A 19,502-nucleotide genomic window follows, 5' to 3' on the forward strand; every position below is an offset into this window, starting at 1 on the left:
ATCCAATCACTTGCTTGTACAGAGTTAAAGAAAGATAGCTCTAGGCTAAAGAAAATGAATTCTAGACTCTTTCATCTGTGACTTTCATGCTTCTACTGAAAAAAATAATTTTGCCATCATTTTAGTGGTGTTTGAGGTTTAAGAGTCAGCTGGTATTGGTACAGTAATTCTGGCAGGGTACATCCAGTGGCACATCCAATCCTCACAAATCATTGCCCAAATATTAGCACATAAACTATGCAAGTCTGCAAACTAGAGAGATGCCAAATGTACATGCCATAAGGTAAAATGTGCATATGTACAATACTGATATTTGGAAAAAGTTCAATTTTTATTTACAGTCAAAAATAAATTCCTGTCTTTAACACTTCAAATCTTATGTAACTGCTTACAGCATGGAGACTGTCCTTGCTAAAGTCATAAATGACAACCTATCTGTCTGCAACAAGAGATTACTGTCACTCCTTCTTCTCGTCCTCTCTAGTCCTTTGACACATTCTATTCTCCTTCATTAGTTCTCCTCTTTAGCCCACCTTAATGGTATTTCATTTTGTTGGTCCCACTTTCACCTGTTCCACCAGTGATATGATCCATAGACATTGAATTAGTTTCATTCCATATGTGGATTACACCAAATTCTTCTGTCTATCCACTTCCACCCTGGATTCTGCACTGTCTTTGTTCTGACTAACTCAATGTCATACGTCAAACCAAATAAATCCCTACCTTCTGTAACTGTCTTACAAATCTTCACCTCAGTTCTTTGTCTCCCAGCAGTTAGATCCCTAAATTTCCTTTCTTCATGCTCATTGCTCTGAATCGTAGTTGCTAAACTTTGAGGTATTCATTCTATTCAAAAGATGGTATAAGTGCTAGATGTCATATTTTAACAGCTTTACTGCTGCCAGTTAATTGCTTTTTGTTTTGGTCAGTCCGGTGTCACATGCGGAAACATGCGGAAACCCATCACCATCTTTAAGAGTATCCAAACTAAACTTAGAATTCCATGCATCCCACCTGCAAATGGAAATTACAGAGATGGATTGTTGGAATGGATTGTGCACTCTCTCGCTGGAGGGAATTACATCTTGCTTACCTAATTCTGGAAAGTATTAGGTACAGGTTGGCAAGAGCAAGACTTGGGGTCCCCAGAGTGTGCGTTGGAATACTGCTGGAGTCTAACCAGCTAAAACCGCAAAGCTTGCCATTGATATTGCTGTCGGGCAAGCGGATCCAGTCAATATCCAATCAATCACCTTTTACATACTTGCAAAATTTAAGAGCATAGCAGCTATGGAAACGAGTAGTAACATTCTATATTTTATTTATGTGTATCTGGAAGGATGGCAAGTGGAAGGGGAGAAACCCTTTGTGATGCAGAAATGTGGACTGTGGTTAAGGGCAGATGATGCTCAAAACAGGAATTCTCTCTGTTCTCGTCCTCTGACCTATTGTTTTATTTTGGGTGGGGGGCACTGAAATGTATGCAATAATCAAATAAAGCTCCAGCCGCAAAACTGTCTAAATATTGTGAGAAAATAGTAATTAGTTTACGTCGTTCCCCATGTTCAGTTTACTGTGCAGCATTCCCTTTTCCACAACAGGGACAAGGGTGAAGGATTCATAGAAAGACAATGTGTGGGTGGAAGTAGGACAAACTCTTCACTCAAGGCTTACCTAACCTGGCTTGTTAGATGTCAAGTTGTAAGGCGAATAAAGGAGTCATAATTGCATAAAAAGGATTACTTTCACGAAGGCCTTTGCTGCAAACTCATAAAATCCATTTCACATAACAAACTATTAACTTTGAATAACTGTTTATAAAAAGCTGACCAGTTACCAAACCTGAGATAGGCTAAAAACAATTGGCCCTATTTTCACTGGAGCAGAAAAATTTAAGAGGGGATCTAATAGAGGTTTTCAACATTTTGGAAGCATTTTAAGGGTAGATAATAAATAGATTATTCTTGTTGCTTTTAAAATAGGTAATAAGGGGGCACAAGATCTGGATTTGCCACAGGAAGAGTAAACATTTTCACACAGTTATCAAAATATGAACTGATTTTCCAAAGTAGTTATTGAGACAGGACCATAAGAAGACTTAAGCGATTTGGATAAGCATTTGAAGAGGAGAAATATGAAATAATTATTGTTAAGAGCAGGAAATTGGGAATAGAATAGTTAGATTCAGTGGCACTACTGATCTCCTTTACTATCATTTTTATTATTCTTGGTGGAGTGTGATGGCATGGGGATGACTCTCAGCAGCTTCCCTCCTTCCCTCCCTCCAGGTGCTCTGTTCTTGGTGACCTGGTCAGTGTATTGAAATGTAGCTTGTATTCTGTGTCCTATAATGTGTTGGTGCTCCAGCACAGCATTCCACTTATGATAAATGCCCTAAAAATTGTCAACTCAAAGACTGAAAAGTGAACGTTGAACTCATTATTAACCTGGGAGAGAAAACACAGTATTTGAAATAGGAAGTTACAAATAAGCAAATGTCCATCAGGTTGATCCATGTGGACTGGACTCTGACATGCCAGGAAGTAGATTGAATCAAAGCAGAGTTTCCATGCTTCGACATGATGCACGTCTAATTGCTAATGGGAAGCCTCTTTTACCTGTATATTATCTTTGAAACCCTTTGAAACCCTGTTTCAGACCCCCTTTCTTTGAAAGCTGAAAGAACTGCCATTACACAATCTAATTTACATTTACATTATCAAAGAGATTTACACAGCTAGCTGGGCACCTTGCCTGGAGGCCTGGGGGGAAGTTGACTAAAAGCAGGGTTAAAGAGGTAAGTTTTGAGGCAGCCTTTGAGGTGCGGAGGGAGACTCCAGGATGGAGTTTTGTTCCAGAGAATGGCAGCAGAATGGCCAAAACCATTCAGATTGAGCAGCAGTTGAGAAGCAGACCAGTGTTTGTTGAGCAGTCTAAGAGGTAGGTAGGAGTCTGTGGGGGGGGTTTGAATGCGAGGATGAGAACCCTGAATTTGATCCTTCTCTTTCATAGCATCATGATCCACCTGAGAAGCAGACTCAATGGGCCTCAATTTAGTGTCTTATTGCAACAATGCAGAAGCTCCCCCAGTACAGCACTGAAATTTCACCCTGGATTATGAGCTCAAGTCTGGTTTCTACCGACTGAGTCAGGCTGACATCTACTAAAATTGTACAACTTAATCAGAGAATCATGGCACCTAAGAATTCTTGAGAGTAGCTAAACAATTTAGTACCTTAAATGAATTCCAGATAAGAGACTAAACTCCTGATCACGATAAAAGATGAAGACTGTCTCAATCACTGCTGTGGGCTCAATGGGGAATTGTAAAACTCACTTGGCTCAATGTTAATAATTTTTGCAATACTTTTCGAGAACATCTAACTTTATAAAAACCAGCTAGGTGTCTAAACCAATGGTTAAAGGTGGAGTGATTACAGCTGGAGCTCCAATGTCTGCCTCAGCAATAAATATTACTTTGGCTCTGAGCAATCACTGGAGATGTGGCACTAAAACACTAATTATTGGGAGTTTAAGAACTCACCAGTAACTGATTTACAATTACAAGTTCAAAGCTACTTATGTACTATAACTATTGCAATTAAACAAAGCTTTCAATTGATTGCTTGTATTACAGTCAGTACACAACCAGACAAATGTTAATGGTGAATGAGTGAAATATCTAAGATAATATACACTAAGTAATGAATAAGGGCAAACAAATGGGAGCATTGAATCAAAGGGGAAAGCAGCTATAAGTTTCTCCATCATCCCACCTTTCCTCAGAGGGTGCTGCAGAACATATTTCACAAAGCAGAGGGTCAGACAGTGAGCAGCCAAAGAATACCACAAAATGGTTCAATATAGCATTTAAATGAGAAGCAAATGGAAGAGACAATCCGATTATTGAAGATTAAGCACAGTCAATTAATTTGATCAATTAATTATTTTTAACATGTATTTAGCATGTTAAATATTAATAAGAACATTGTTCACATCTCTTGAATGTCTAACGAGAAGAGAACATCTTTTAAATTGCTTGTATTTCAACTTCTTCACCGAAAGATATGATCGAAAGTTATTTTTGGCAATAGCAATTTCTTGAAGACTAGAGAAGAATGCTATGAGTTATGACTGTTGTGACAGAATACAGGATTGGATATTTTTCTTACCTTGGCACTTTTCCCTTCTGGAAATGCATTTAACATTTATCAAAAAGAAAGAAAAATGTTGTAGCACAGTGATGGCCAACCTTTTTCGTCGGCCCACAAAATAAAATTTTCCTTATGAACTTTTTCTTTATTTATGGTGGTGCAATGCTTATCTCAGCTCAGTAGCTACTGGAAACAAGGTATTGATTTGGCATGGACGTACCTGGACTAGTACGTCGGGCCACATCTTCATGCCCCAAAGATAGCCCATGGGCCATTGCACCAGTGTAATGGGGTGTCAAATAGGTTCAATGTTGCCAATCATTTTTGTACAAGAATTTTCTTCACCTTTTCTGGATTTGTCTAATTTAAGTGACCTTTATGTATTTTTTTCATAAGGTGTATTCATAGACATTCATTGGGGGAAAAAAATAATGTATAATACAATAATTTTCACCAGTGATAATTATCACACCATATTCTGTATTTATCCCCCTGCATAGATTTCATTTGTTATTGGTGGTTTTGTTTCTTTTTTTATATATTTGATATGATCAATGATAAGCATTTGGTGAGCTGAATTTTGTCAACCTGATATCCGCAGATGTGAATCTCTAAACATAATTTGTGAATTTTGTTTTCTCCTCAAATTATCTTCCATCCTCATCTTCTGCAGGCATTTGGCACTTTCTCCCCTTTTTTACTGTTGGACAATTTTGTGGTTGTCCTCTGGTACCTACAATGTAATTCTGCCTTCTTCAACATACAGGTACTGAAGCCAAGTGTATCAATATCTCTACTACTACCCTTGCTAAATGAACTAATTCAATACTGACCTGTTCAAGCCTACAATTTTCTGATCTAAATCACTTAATCATGCCTTTCAATCATTTTAAATCTCTTGTTTTTATTCTCATTGTCGCTGATACATTTTTTTTCACATAGTTCTTGAGGTGATTTATCTTACCCCTATGTGTCTTACGCTTTTTGGACAGGAAAATTGTTTTTTCTTATTCCTTCAAGAATTTGTTACCTGTTTATCTAAAAATACCTTTTTAATATTTAGAACTTCTGTCTCAGAAGCTTTGCTTTTGTCACATCAATTGCTCTTCATCTTGCCCTAGAACATCTTTAATTTCTTAAAGTGCAAACGAATGCAAGACGTGGTGTTCTTGATCTACTGCAATGAGAATGGTTGTCAAATATCAAGACATGGACAAGGCAGAAGTTACAGATTGAACCTTCCACTTAGCCTACATAATTTATTTGTAAAAATGTTCTGTATCTCATGGCTACTTTTTTCAGCTGTGGATTTTATGTTGTAAACTCAGAAAACTTAGGGCAAGTTGTCCCTAGAGGCCAACACATTAGCAAAAAGGTAATGTTTAATAAAAAGTATAGCCTCCTAAATTATCCATCATTTCATAAATGGTAAAAAGAGGTGATAAAAAAACCTGTATAATTAATGATACCTGCCAGTTCCCTCCAGTTAATGTGGTTTATGTTACAGTGTAGCTGGATGGCAAGAGCCCTGTAAACAGATGTTGTGCACAGAATTCTCTCTGATGTGACATCATGGACTTCTGTTCCAGTCGTTACAAGACTGGTGATTGGTTCCCACAGTCCATCATTCCCGCACAGTTTCCCTTTGGGGAGTTCTTCGCATAACCTCAATTTCAAGGCTGCCTCTTACCACCAATTCTAGAACATAAACCATGATAACTAGGTGTGACTGAGAGACACCAGTAACTACAAATACTTCCATTAAGTGTTCATTAGGGAATTCAGTTAAGTAGGCTCCCCTTGCAATGAATAAAAGAGCCCAGATCAGTATTTACTTCCATGTGCAGCTTCCTATCAGACTGACTCACCAGTTTGCTGTATGTAAAGCTAACTGGACAGCAGTGCAACAGACCATGCGTCCACAGTAGAAATTAATATGAATCAAAGACTGATGTCCAATATTAAGAGTCTCCAATGATCTTCTTCCAAACATATCTTTTAAAATACAGCCTTTTTTTTTAATTTTTGAAGCCTTCCTCTGGATGTAGTTGCCATTCATTCTGGAAAAAAGATGTTAGTATTTAAGGAAATATTTCAAAGGGAAATCTTTGCTGTTTTAAGAAGGGAAAGAGTCAGAATACCTCAGTGCCACCTGTGTCACAGTAACGCTAACCATTGGCAACTAGGTAACATGCTGTGACATATGATTTCATGTGACTCGACGCAACGATGCATGTAGTACTGACCCAGTGTTAACCATACAAGAGATATAACGATGACGTGCCAGGGACACGATCACATTGCACAATGTTCTGATGATGCATGTGATATCATCACAATGTGCACTGATAGACACAGTTAGATAGCTTTCCAACGGCGATCATCTACTATTAAGTGCAATCTTGAAGAAATGTATTCATCATATGACAAGTGAGCTATTATTTTTCTTTGCTTCATAAAGTGGCACATACAGTATAATGGGAAAGACTATCTTACTTCAAATTGCCGTTAGATAATATAATTTTGAATAAATATAGATATGCTTTCATTTCATATAAATTATTACCAATTCTAGCAATATGCCAACAAAGCTGTGTTTCTTCTCTTATTCTTGATTCCTTTTGCCCAGAATCAAGATTATTCTTCTCTTAACCTCACTCTATGATATCTCAAGTGGTGGTTGCGATTGGAGCAATTCTGTTCATACGAACTGCAGAGTTAATTCTTGGGTGACAGTATTGACTTATTCCCATATGACTGACTGCCCAGAGGTACCTGGATCTGGACAACTCAATTATTTCTTTATTCAGAAGGTTATTTCTATACAGAGAAGGTAATCGACAGATGGAATTGGTTACCAGAAAGGGTAGTCAAGGCCAAAACATAGGAATAATTTAAGAAACAGCTTGATGCTTTAAAGATAGAGTTGAATTACTGGAAGGATGATATGAAAGTCTCTTGTTCATTCAAACCTATCTTGTGATAAACATGTAGATATTTCAGAGGGATCCTATCACTTAGCAATAGTCTAATTTGGGGAAAGGTCAGTAGTTAGCAGACTCAGACAAAAACATAATAAGTGTGTTTTGTGCTTTATTGAGTAATAGGTATACTATTAATTTACACAACAATGTAGGAATGAAGCTGTTGCCTGTTAAAATGATTCAAATGCACAATAATCTGAAAGGGTCTTCCTAGCTTACATTCCTCTCCTGCTTTAATACTAAGTACATTACACATGGTATGGGGCGAGTTTGCAGTTTGTAAAAGTTAGCTGCTGTTTATAAGCTCTTTATAAGCTTCTATGGTATGTTTCTGTGTGAAAATAAAGTCAAAATGTGGGATTACTCGCCCTCAAAATCCAGTTACAATATTTTAGAGTGGATCCTGTGAAGAATTTGGAGACATCCTCCAGATGTGAAAGGCATTATATCATATTTATGATTATTTGTATTATTATTAACACTTCAAGAGCTGTCTTGTTAATGCAACACCTTTATCATTAGATATTTTTGACTTGGATTTACAATCTTATATTAAGTACCAAATTGTATAAATAAATTCATAAAATTCTTCAATTGTGACTGACAAGCAGGCATGAGATAACGGCTGAAGGTTCATCTCATATATGTGCACAATTGGCTGCTGCGTTTCACGCACAAAATATACAGTCAATTCACTTTATAGTATATTCTGTGAAGCGCTTTGAGATGTCTCAAAGACATGATAAGGCTCTATATCAAATGCAATAATTATTATTATATATTATATATGGAATATTTTCTCCTTAAGAAAGTCCTTAAGTTTTTGAGACTGTATTTCTGTTTTAGTTGAAATATTTTTTTTTACAAAATAACCCATTAAATGTGAAATCTTATCGTCCGTCCAATAGGGCTTATAAAAATGTCACAGGTATGCATGTGTCATTATTAAAGGGAAATCAAAGCTTGCTACATTGATCAAAATTGATGTTTACAATGATTATATTATTGTAGTGTGAGAATGATAACTAGGGTAAGGAAGATGATCAGCTCAAGAAAAATATTTTTCACTTGGTTGGATACTGAACCATTTATATAAATGCCATTTACATTGTTTTGATAAATTTTATGCTTAGAGGCAGACATTTATAAATGCACATTTGTAAGCAAGCACAACTATGAGGAGGCAAAATTTAAGTAACCCATCTTGATTTGCTTGTTGAAATTTTCTCTCTTTCTCGAGCTCAAATTGCTGTAATAATAAGGAATCCTGTTGGTATTTCCATCAAACAAGGTATTGCATATAGAAAGTAAGAATAGGGGACTTGCCAAGGATTTAAGTTTAAGATCTAGGGGTGTTAGTTGGCTCATCGCTCACCATGTCAAAAGATTGTGAGGTAGCAATAACATAGGCAAATAGGATTGCTGAGCTATATTGCAAATTTAGTTGAGTTCATACTTGAGCTGGTCTGCCCGTACCTAGAGAATTGTGTGCATGTTGGTTGCTGCAAGATAAGGGCTTCACAGACCCACCAGTAGAGAAGAGAGAGAGAATAGTGTTAGAGGAATGAGTTATGAGCAATGATTAGATAAGTTAAGGCTCTTCTGTCTTGAAAGGAGATGTCTCAAAGAAAACTATCGAAGTGCATAAGATGTTAAATGGGATTAAGAAAGTAACAGAACAATACTTTTGGATATACTGGGATACCAGAACAAGAGGACATGGGTTTAGGGTTACAAAGGGAATTTCAGGACAGACAACCCAAAATATTTCTTTACCCAGGGATATTTAACAACTGGAAGGATGGCAATGTGACATACTTTCAGTTATTGTAAGAGTCCCCATTCGTACAACTCAAATTCCTCATTGAAGAATTTTGTTAAGAAATATCCCAAATTATACCACTTTGTGTTTTTAATATTATTAGAAAGTATGAAGCTGAAGTTTAAACTGTAAAATGATTTGTAAGTTGTTTCTTTTTTAAAATAAGAAGCAATTTGCCGATTATTTTCAATTTGTCAATATGAGACATTGTGTCATTTGGACATGAAAGAATGTTGCACCTTGAAATGATAGTATCAGCTACAGGATTGATAATATTGCATTTTTGATTGTCAAATTGAAATTATTTCTTAAGCTATTTTGAGCATTTTAAACTAAGAGTAGTCAGGCCTACATTTCCGGAGTGTGTGGGTGGGCTGAGAAAACTGTGGCTCGTCCAATGCAGTCTCCCCTGTTTCTCGAGCAGTTTGTGGTAGAGGAAGAGTTGCGAATAATAAGGAACTTATTTTTGCCTCCTTTACAGCACACGAGGCAGCAGAAAACATCCATGCCTGGTATGTTAATGCAACATTTTGAAATGTAACAAAAATATAATTATTAAAAAAATTAGCTGCAGGCATGATAAAGTGAACTGGATGTGAGAAAAAATCATAGTATTACATTTTAAAGCATTAAAAACCAAATTCCATGATGGGAATACGATTTGACAAACTGTGGTGTGCATTGCTGATTGGATTTTCAGCTTCAAAATCCTTTCATTTTGATCTCTTTCTTCTTCTTCCCTTTGGACATAAAATGTGCAGCATTACCATCCAGAGATTTGATTGGAGCCTCTTGTGAGTTTGAGATTGCTTTAATTAAAACTCTACCTTTTGGTCCGAGGAGCTTTAGGCATTTAGGTTTGTATGCTATTTGCATTCTTGTGAGATCTCTTGAATGTCATCACAGGATACGGGGAAACAAACTGTGTTATCACAATAGCCTGCATGTCAAAGTCAAGCCCTAATTCTAAAAGACAGTTTGAAAGCAGAAACACTTTATCAATAATGAAAGAGTTTCTCATCTTAAATTTTAATTAAAAAACGTCTTTATTTACTCTGACCGGTTTACACAATGTTTTAGAAATGATACCATCAAATGATTCAAAAGATGATCTAAAAGAATTCCATTTATTTGATGCTTCTGTTGCAAGTAAAATGTAAATATAGTTTGTCAATTGTCTTCTGCTTGGAATTGCAGTTGGATACCATCCAGCAGAACACGATTGCATTTAGATACCTCAGATTTTAGCAATTATTACTCTTCTAGCCTGGTAATTACTATCTTTACTTCACTGACAATTGACAGTGAATTACCCAAAGTTACAAATTGCTTAGATGCGTGACTAACAGACAGGAACACATTATATGGCGATCTCTTTCACGGAACAATAAGCGAGAAATTTAGGAGAAGAATGGGTTTAGATTGGGTGGATTTGGAGGAAAACGTCAGTGATTGACTGAATGAACTGTTTTTATGCTATAAAATTCTATGATTTGTTGAGATCCAACAGACTCAACATTTTGTTGTTCAGGCAAAGTTTCTGAATTTCATTCTAGCATATGCCCTGATCTTATTTCCTTTGGTCCTTCACCTCCCCCCTTCTGGATGTCTGTGGAGAAAGGATTGATGCATTGACTGATCCTATTTAAATAGAACTTAAAACAGAATTCATTTGTTTAACTTATGAAAACTAAAGGGAATTTTCAATTGTTTTTCAGATCCCCAGCTGAAGGGTATAGTGACCAGGTTATATTGCAGGCAAGGGTTCTACTTGCAAATGCACCCCGATGGAGCTGTTGATGGAACCAAGGATGACAGCACCAATTCCAGTAAGTGCTGATCTTACAAGTTTCTTTTGCAGTTTACGCTGATCATTAAGCCCACCTCTCTATGGAACCTCCTTTGTTGGAAAGATAGGAAAGGGAGTGGTGGTTGAGAAAACTAGAATTATTTTTTTAAAAAACGTGATGCTGTGGTTGGAAGATGATGGGTAGGATATTCTGAAAGGATGAGGAGATTCGATTGGCCGAAAGGAGATCAGATGGCCCGAAAGGAGCTTCTTCATCCAAACTGGTCTTATGATCTTGTGTGTGTGTTTAATGGCTGTTGCTGGGACCGTTTCAAATTAGTTGTTGTGATTATCAAGAGTATTTGTGTTTGCCTACAAATACACTGTCATTACCTTTGACAGTTATTACCTGTAAAGTCCTTTGATGTCTTCAATGTTAGAGTCAGAAGGTTATGGGTGCAAGCCCAACACCAGAACATTGAACTCATATAGTCTAGGTTGACATTCTGATGCAATGTTGGGGGGTAGGGTTGTGTTGTCTTTCAGATGAGACATTATACTGGGGTTCTCTCTCTGCCTGTTAAGGTGGACATTAAAGCACTACTTGAAAAGAGAAGGGAGTTCCTCATGGTTTACTGAGCAAGAATCCCCCAGATAACATTGGTCGTTCACTTCATGGCTGTTGCTGCGACAATGCTGAGCACAACGTAGCTGCCATGTTCAGCAGCAGAATACACAGTCACTACACTTTAGGGTAAATTACAGTAAATTCTGTGAAGCGCTTTGAGACGTCCTCCTCATATGAAAGGTGCTGTACCAAATGCAATAATTATTATTTTAGCCCCTCCCTGACTATCATAACTGTACTGTTTTCTGCTCAGCCAATAACATTACATTATGCAGCTGAAATATCCATCAATGGTAGTGTTCAGGTTATTACAGTTGGTAGATTCTGAAATATCCCAATTACTGCATTATCCTGTGGTTAATCATAATCAGTCTTTACGTATATAACTCTTGGGTGAATTCTATATATAAGATATGAAAGGATTATCAAGAGTATTTCAGAATGTTCCACTGGATTGCGAGGTCTTTTTGATCCTCCATAAAGTAAAGTGCTGACATGATCCTTTTATGATGTAACTTATGACTTCAAAATTTAAGATATATAATTTAGTAAAACAGTGAACAGCCAATAATAAAGCTCTTTATTTGCTTTTCACACTTCATGACTAACCTCTGGTATGCACTGAATTGTGAATCTTCCTGCACTGTCTGATAAGAGTACACAGAAGAGAAAAACAGTGAACTCGACATTTTATCCTGATATATTTCCTACAGAGTGGTGTCTACAGGATTCTGACACAGAGCCTGCTGTGCTAAGCAGGCAATTTGACACCAAATAGCCATCACAAAATATGGCTGCTGACGTCTCCAGGGAGTTGCCTGAAAAATATTTTCTTAACTTCAATATTTTCTTCATCATTAAACCCGAATACCCATTAGCTCGAATCATATGTGACATGATTCTTCAGAAAGCAGACAATCTAGAAGGAGGGTAGTCTGTTTTTTTGACCTCTTCCCTGTCAGTGATTGACTTTTTCCTTTTCCCAACTCCGGGGGCACATTCCTATTATTTGTACTGTAATTGGGGACTGAGTGAAACACATGACAGATTAATGCTAGGCTATTTTCCCAATGGGAAATTCCACTCCTGTCTTCCACAAATTTTCCATTCCATTGCATTTTCCAACAGGCAGAGAATAAATTTCATACACAATCTGATCACATCTCTTGAGTTCAATTGCAGGTTCACAGCAAACTGTAATGTGACAGTTGATAGATCACATGGTAATACTCTTGACCTAAAGTCCAGAAGATGGCAAGATCAAATGCAATCTGGTTTACTTGCAGGCTTTGTCAGGTCTGCTTGACTAATAATCATAATTATTACATTTGGTATAGTGCTTTTCATGTCAAAAAGATGTCCCAAAACACTTCACAGGATATACTGTGAAGTACAGTGACTGTGTGCTTTGTGGGCAAACGTTGCAGGCAATTTGTGCACAGCAGTGTCCCACAAACAGCCACAAAATGAATTTTATTTGGGGTTTGGTGGCCAAGACACTGGGAGAAACTCCCTTCTCCTTTCAAATATTGCCATCTTTAACATCCACCTGAACAAGCAGAATGGGCTTTGGTTTAGCATTTCATCTGCATATCGGCACCTTCGACATTGCAGAGCATATCCCCAGACTGCATTGGAGTGTCATCTTGGACAACATAAATTCCAGCTCCTGACCTGGGGCTTAAACCCACAACCTTCTGACTCAGAGCTGAGATTGCTAGCAACTGAGACAGGCTGACACAATAGCTGTTCAAACAAATAAGCTATGAACAATGTACATGTTTTTTAGACATTTCAACAATCCCCAAATTCTTTTTCTATTCTCTTCCTCAAAAAAAATGTTCAGTTCTACTAAATAGTAAAAGAATGGGGAAGAAGTGAAGGACTAAAGTTAAATTGTGTGATTCATGCAAAGAAGAATACCAGTGCAGACTTAATGGACTTAATGTGCTGTAATATTCTATGATTTTATGATTCTATGAACCTTACGTGCCTTAAAATCTCATTTTCCATTGTGGTAAGTTATTTTATGCCTTATGAGACTAATTACGTATAAGTGTGTGTAACGACTCAGGATTCTGACAATAGAATACCATTTGTTGCTCTTCTTATCTGTGTCAGGGTTTTGGCCCTGAACAAGGTAAGGGATATCTGAATCAGGAAATGGGCACTTACACACTTTTAGCTGTCAGTGCCTATTTTGACTAATAGGTTTGAGAAGATGCATTAGATTCAGCCATTCAGCTAAATATCTAGGGAATAGTTTGCGTCATAATCTGACACTAGAGAAAAGGTCAGTATTGTCCAAATTGGCCGGCCAGCCAATATACAGTAATATAAATGAAGACTGATGCAGTGCCTAAGGTCTGCCACTAGATGTCACTATCCATTTGATAAATATTACAACTGATTTACAGGATGTTTCAAAGGCAGATCATTCCGGCATGAACCACATGAATCCCCACATTAACTTGATGAAAACTAACACAGAGGCTTAATGGACTCAATGCATCAGTGCAAAATGGCTGCTTGATTTACCAGAGAGAAGCGGTGTTCAATACTTTTCGCCCACAAAACAGTGAATTCACTTTACAGTATATTCTGTGAAGCACTTTGAGACATCTCAACAACATGATGCAAGGATTATTATTATTATTTTACGTGGTTTTTCCAGAAACCTACTGTCTGAGCCAGCTTTGTCAGCCCTTTCACAGCTTCTAGACTTGCACCTCCAGTTTTGTCTGTGTTTTTCCTCAACTTCCTGCTTCCATGCCAGCTGGCAATCAAGTAGATTTATCAACACTTAACAGTGCAAATATTGTCATGTGGATTTATTTCCTTTATTTTTTCCTTCCTCACATTTTAGAGCAAGAGCAGCTATCATAAATAATGTTTTAGGAGCTATCATAATGAGATGCTTTTGATATAGCACCTTATGTTGAGAAGCTTTAAATGAGTTACTTTAAAGTATATGAATGTAATGCTACAATCAGTAACAAAGAAAATGAAGGTCAGAAAGATCTTATTATGAGCTAAAATAGAATGCTCAAATCCACAACTATATAACTAGAGGTGAAACGGGCTCTCAATCTAGTCATAATGGTAAACATGCTTTTCTCCATCCTTCTGGTAAATAGGGTAACTTTATATAATAATAATCCTTGCATTTGATATAGCGCCTTTTCGTGACATCTCAAATTTTACTTATAAAAGGGAAATTCAAAGTGCTTAGAAATGCTTCAATTGCATAAATGGTGCAACAGAGGTGCAGTTATCAGGATTATTAATCAAAGTTTAAATAAAATACTTGAATACAATAGTGTGCTGCTACAGAGAGAAACTTGGACCAGAAACAGAAGATTCAATTTAATTGTAATTACCATGACAATGGAAACCATTTTCTTAATTTACCAAGGGTAGGAATTCCCTTTAATTGACTGGGGAAACCTGTGCCAGTTACTGTCAATCAGTAAAGTCTCTACTTATGCACGTTTTACTGCTTTGAGGCTTCCAAACTGGATCTTATGTTATTAAAAAAACAGTGAAATTCAGATCCTATCTCATGGAACATTAAAAGATTCATGTTTCGTATTAATAATACTTAGTATTGACAAGTATTATTAAGCCTATTTGTGCAGTACATTGATTTACTGATACAATGATACACAAAGGAGTGGCAGGAAGCTGATGTTATCTTTATGATTCCTACATTGTGACTTTCTCACAGAGGCTGTTGGAAGAGGCATTAAAAGGAGGGTAGCTGTTTCTCTATTGGGAAAATCACTGTGGTTTTCTCTTACAGTTTATTGGCTAAAGAGGACCATTGATGAGGCATGGGAACAGATCTCCTGCTAATTCTCAGAAGATATATATTGGGGAGGGAATATAATTTTTTAAAATATGAAGGAAAACAATAAGCCCAGGTGTGTTGGAGGGACCTCACGGTCTAACTTCTCACTATGTCTTAAATCCTATTTCTCACCAGAAATATATCAAATTGGTAACTTATCCTCCAAGTTAATTATGTTTCATGTAAAATAATTCCATCTGATTTCTCTTCACCTTGAAGCTGACAGCCTGCGGGCTGCTTTCATCCGGCCTCCTCCCTCCATTTCATCTGGCTCACACGCTTTCTCCATAACCTGTAAATGTAAATGTCCGAAACACTGATTGTCTAGCGCCTTGGGACGATCTCCCAACTTGAAAAGCGCTATACAGATGTAATTTTGTTGTTAAACTCCGCTCCCCGATCACCCCAGTCCTTGCCAGACTGCACAGGCTGCCTATTCCAGAGAGGATCGACTTCAAGATTCTCACCCTCGTATTCAAGTCCCTGCACTCCTCTGCACCCCCCTACCTCTCTGACCTCCTCTCTCCTCAAAACAGCACGCGTTGCCTTCGTTCCTCCGGGTCTGGCCTCCTCCTTGTCACCGAGTCCTCCGCTCCACCCTCGGCGGCCGTGCCTTCAGCCACTATGCCCCGAGGCTCTGGAACTGTCTTCCTCACTCCCTTCGTCTTGCTCCCTCCCTTCCCATTTTCAGGTCTCTGCTGAAGACCTTTCTTTTCGACCGTGCCTTTGGTCACCTTCCCACCCCTCCCCGTGGCTCGGTCCCGGGTTCCGAAACTATAAAGCACTCTGAGATGCCGTCCGGCGTGGAGGTCACTATATAAATCCAAGTTGTTGTTGTTGTTATTGGATACAATACCTCTTTATTCTTTGCAATAATTCCTTATTTTGTGATGTCACTATATCAGTATAGAGACCTATATTCTAGATTAAAAAGTGTTATTTCCTTCAACCATTACCTAATATTATATTGATTTTAACAAAATCTAAAAAAAAACTCAATCATTTCTGTACTCTCCCTTATTGCTAGAAATAATCCAGAGGCAAAGCATTATTGTGGTTGGACAGCCGTGGACTTCTCATTACCATCACGTTACATTACTATGAAAAAGTACAAATAAAATATATCGAACCCTATAAAATATTTTAAAAACTATTTAAATATGAATTTTCCAATATGGACAATTGAATTGCACATAAAGTTATCATTGTTAGATATGCCAATGATGTTTGTCAACTTTTCAGGGATGGCTTCTGATTCAGGGTAATGCAATACAAAGGAACTCTAGATATAGAATGGAAGCATAACCGTGCCAAAAAGTCACATTTCATCTTTGTCCTATTGTCACTATGTTATTCCTAATGAGCTACGATGTCAGCAGAACACTGAGAACTCCTTCCACTTTTGTGCTGATAATATTAATATTAATCATTGGAAGGATGTCTCAAATTGCTTCATATTTACTGTGAAAGGAGTGACAGTGTATTTGTAGATAACACAAGAGCACAATTGTGCACATCAATGTCCCACAAACAGCCATGAAATGAATGACCAATTTTATTTGGGGGGATTGTTTTCCAGGGTATCGGAAGTGAGAAATTCCCTTCTCTTTTCGAATAGTGCCATGGGATCTTTAAATTCCACCTACCAGGTAGATGGGACCTCTGTTTAATGTCTGATCCGAAAGACGGCACCTCTGACAATAAAAAGCATCCCCCCACAGCACTGAATTGGACTGTCATCTTAGACTACAAGTTTAAGTCCTGTTGTGGAATTTGAACCCAGAACCTTCCAACTCAGAGGCAAGAGTGCTACCAGTGAGCCAAGCTGACACAACTATTATGTGCAGTTATTATCTCAAGGCTCTTTCTGTTAATCCATTAGAACCATTAAACAGGCAAAAAATTAATTGAATATTTAACATATATTTACATTTTAGTTTTAGCACAGTAACATTGAATATGGAACTTTTATTAAGCATTGCTCTAATACAAATAATGTTCTCACTGGATAAACTTTTCATCCAGAGGAACCATAGCAGAGATCTTCTGTTTGATAATTTAATTATCATCAGCTAAGTGTATGTGAGCTTCTTTAAATAGTTATATCCAAATATAATCGACTCGTATTCAAGAACTGAAATAAAAAAGCCCACATACAATTATTGAAAAGCTACCATTTCAGCAGGGGTAGAAGCTGCATGAAGTTTCTCACCGATGTGGAAACCTATTTTAATTTAGGAACATCTTTTTATTTGTAAATGAAATGTGGCGACTAAACGATGAATACCTGTGGTGCACAGTCCACCCTGATATCTGATATCATCTCAATGTGCACAATTGGCTGCTGTGTTTCACCCACAAAACACACAGTCAATTCACTTTGAGATGCCTCAAAGGAGTGATAAGGTGCTATATCAAATATAAGGATTATTATACAATTATAATGTAAACTGACCTGAGATCTTCCGTGAACTGCATAATTTATGTCTATGCAGTGCATTTCACATTGATGTTCCCCAGTTTCAATTTTTGAATTGAAGAATAAATAATTCTAAGTATAATCCACTGCAGTTATTAGGCAGCCAGTGGTGGGGTTCATCTTTATAAAAAAATGCTCTCTGTTATGGGATTTTCATAAAAGTTGGCACCTACAGTTCTCAATTTCACCTAACTTCTACTGCAGGTTGGTACTTTAGATCTAACCCTCTTTATGCTGCTAAAAATTAATGAAGAATAAAACTCAGTGAATCAAATAAGTGCTTCTTTATCATGCTCCGTACCTCCTGCATAACTGGCAGACGCAGTTCTTAGCTGCAGAAGCTGTACATGCTGAGCATGGTTAATACATATCCTCCAGTCCCAAAATGAGGCTTACATCTCACCATGTCACATATTCTCAACACCTAGTACTGTATTATAATGAAACTTTCCTATCATAAACTCATATTAATTTCTTATCATAAACTCAAGGTCAATACATTTACCAGCCTCTGGATCTGTGGATCTCTATTGTTTCTTGAGTTGAACAACAAGGTACTTCTAAACTTAAATCCAAGAATATTGATCAAGTTCATTTTAAAAAACAATCTTTTTTTATCCAAAGTGCGTTTTCTTTGAATTTATGAATTAAACGTTATCATGGCAGTAGGGCTGAAGCAAAGCATCAAAATTAGTGCCTCAGGCATATTGATTCCAAGGAGAGAGAAATTCCACTTGAGTTTGGACAGACTTGTTTTCTTAGCACTTCAACATTTTTTGACAAGTCTTAAATTCAGTCTTAATTTTGAAGCTGGTTCAAAAGAACCTACAGAAAATAGCTTCAAAATTACGACTGTATTTAAGAATTTTCCAACAATTGGATGTTCTAAAATGCTAAGAAAAAGACATACTGTACTTGAGAAAAATGTCTCTAGTTGCATTATTACACCCATTTTTATATGCTGCAAAACATCTTCTTAGTCTGATATATGCATATTTTAATAGTCCCTTTGGTAAATCAATTTGTCCTTTTGAACACTTTAGACTTTACCATTTTGAAGTATTGCATTTCTCAAAATATTGCATTTTTGCCTTAAGACATTTATACAACCCAACGACTTTCATTCTTTGCAATATGGCTCCCTAATTTGTAGATGTCCGGCCCTGGTTTGAAAAGAAGTTGTTGATTGGCTAATTGATTGATATGAGAGTAAGGTGTTGCGAGATGGCCAGCCATCTTATCTGAAGGCATCTTGCCAGAAGGTTTTGGGACAATCATACCCTATGTTTTAAGATGTAGCTATGGATTCTAAGAATGGACTGTGCCAACCCTGATGTGAGTAGATCAGAGACCTTCATTCAGAGAAGAAGGATTACTCTTAGCTTGGTTAGTAATCTTTTTGCTGCAGTGAAATGACATGTAATAGAATCATACATCACCTATCAAGCATGCCTGACTACACCAGCAGTCAATCAGAGGTCATCAATCACACACCAATGTTCCAATTTTTATTTCTCCATCTTGTTGACAGGAAGAGAATGCTTTTGCTTAAAATAAAGGCTGACGCATCAATATATATCTTTTCAAATTGCATTGAACACTTTAGACTTTACTGCCCAGTGTGAAGGGCACTATATAAATGCAAGTTGGTATTGTTGTTGAAGCCCGTCAAATGAGTGGGTAACAGTATCACTTGAAATCCTTTACTAAGATGAAGCCAGGGATGGTGGAAATTCATAGAAAGTCAATCAGCATCTGAAAGAGAAAAAAAAGGATAACATTTGGAGATGTCA

At 37.1% G+C, this 19,502-nt stretch overlaps 1 protein-coding gene across 2 annotated transcripts in view; it reads left to right on the forward strand.

Moving 5' to 3' along the window:
• fgf14 (fibroblast growth factor 14) overlaps nt 1-19,502 on the forward strand; it is a 342,659-nt gene that overhangs the window by 237,145 nt on the left and 86,012 nt on the right. For both annotated transcript variants that reach the window (XM_007887030.2, XM_007887031.2), the window contains exon 2: nt 10,682-10,792. In XM_007887030.2, coding sequence (XP_007885221.1) covers nt 10,682-10,792 — 111 coding nt within the window. The remainder of the gene's footprint in view (nt 1-10,681; nt 10,793-19,502) is intronic.

The sequence above is a fragment of the Callorhinchus milii genome, unplaced genomic scaffold, assembly GCF_018977255.1.
Source record: "Callorhinchus milii isolate IMCB2004 unplaced genomic scaffold, IMCB_Cmil_1.0 Scaffold4, whole genome shotgun sequence".
Lineage (NCBI taxonomy): Eukaryota > Metazoa > Chordata > Chondrichthyes > Chimaeriformes > Callorhinchidae > Callorhinchus > Callorhinchus milii.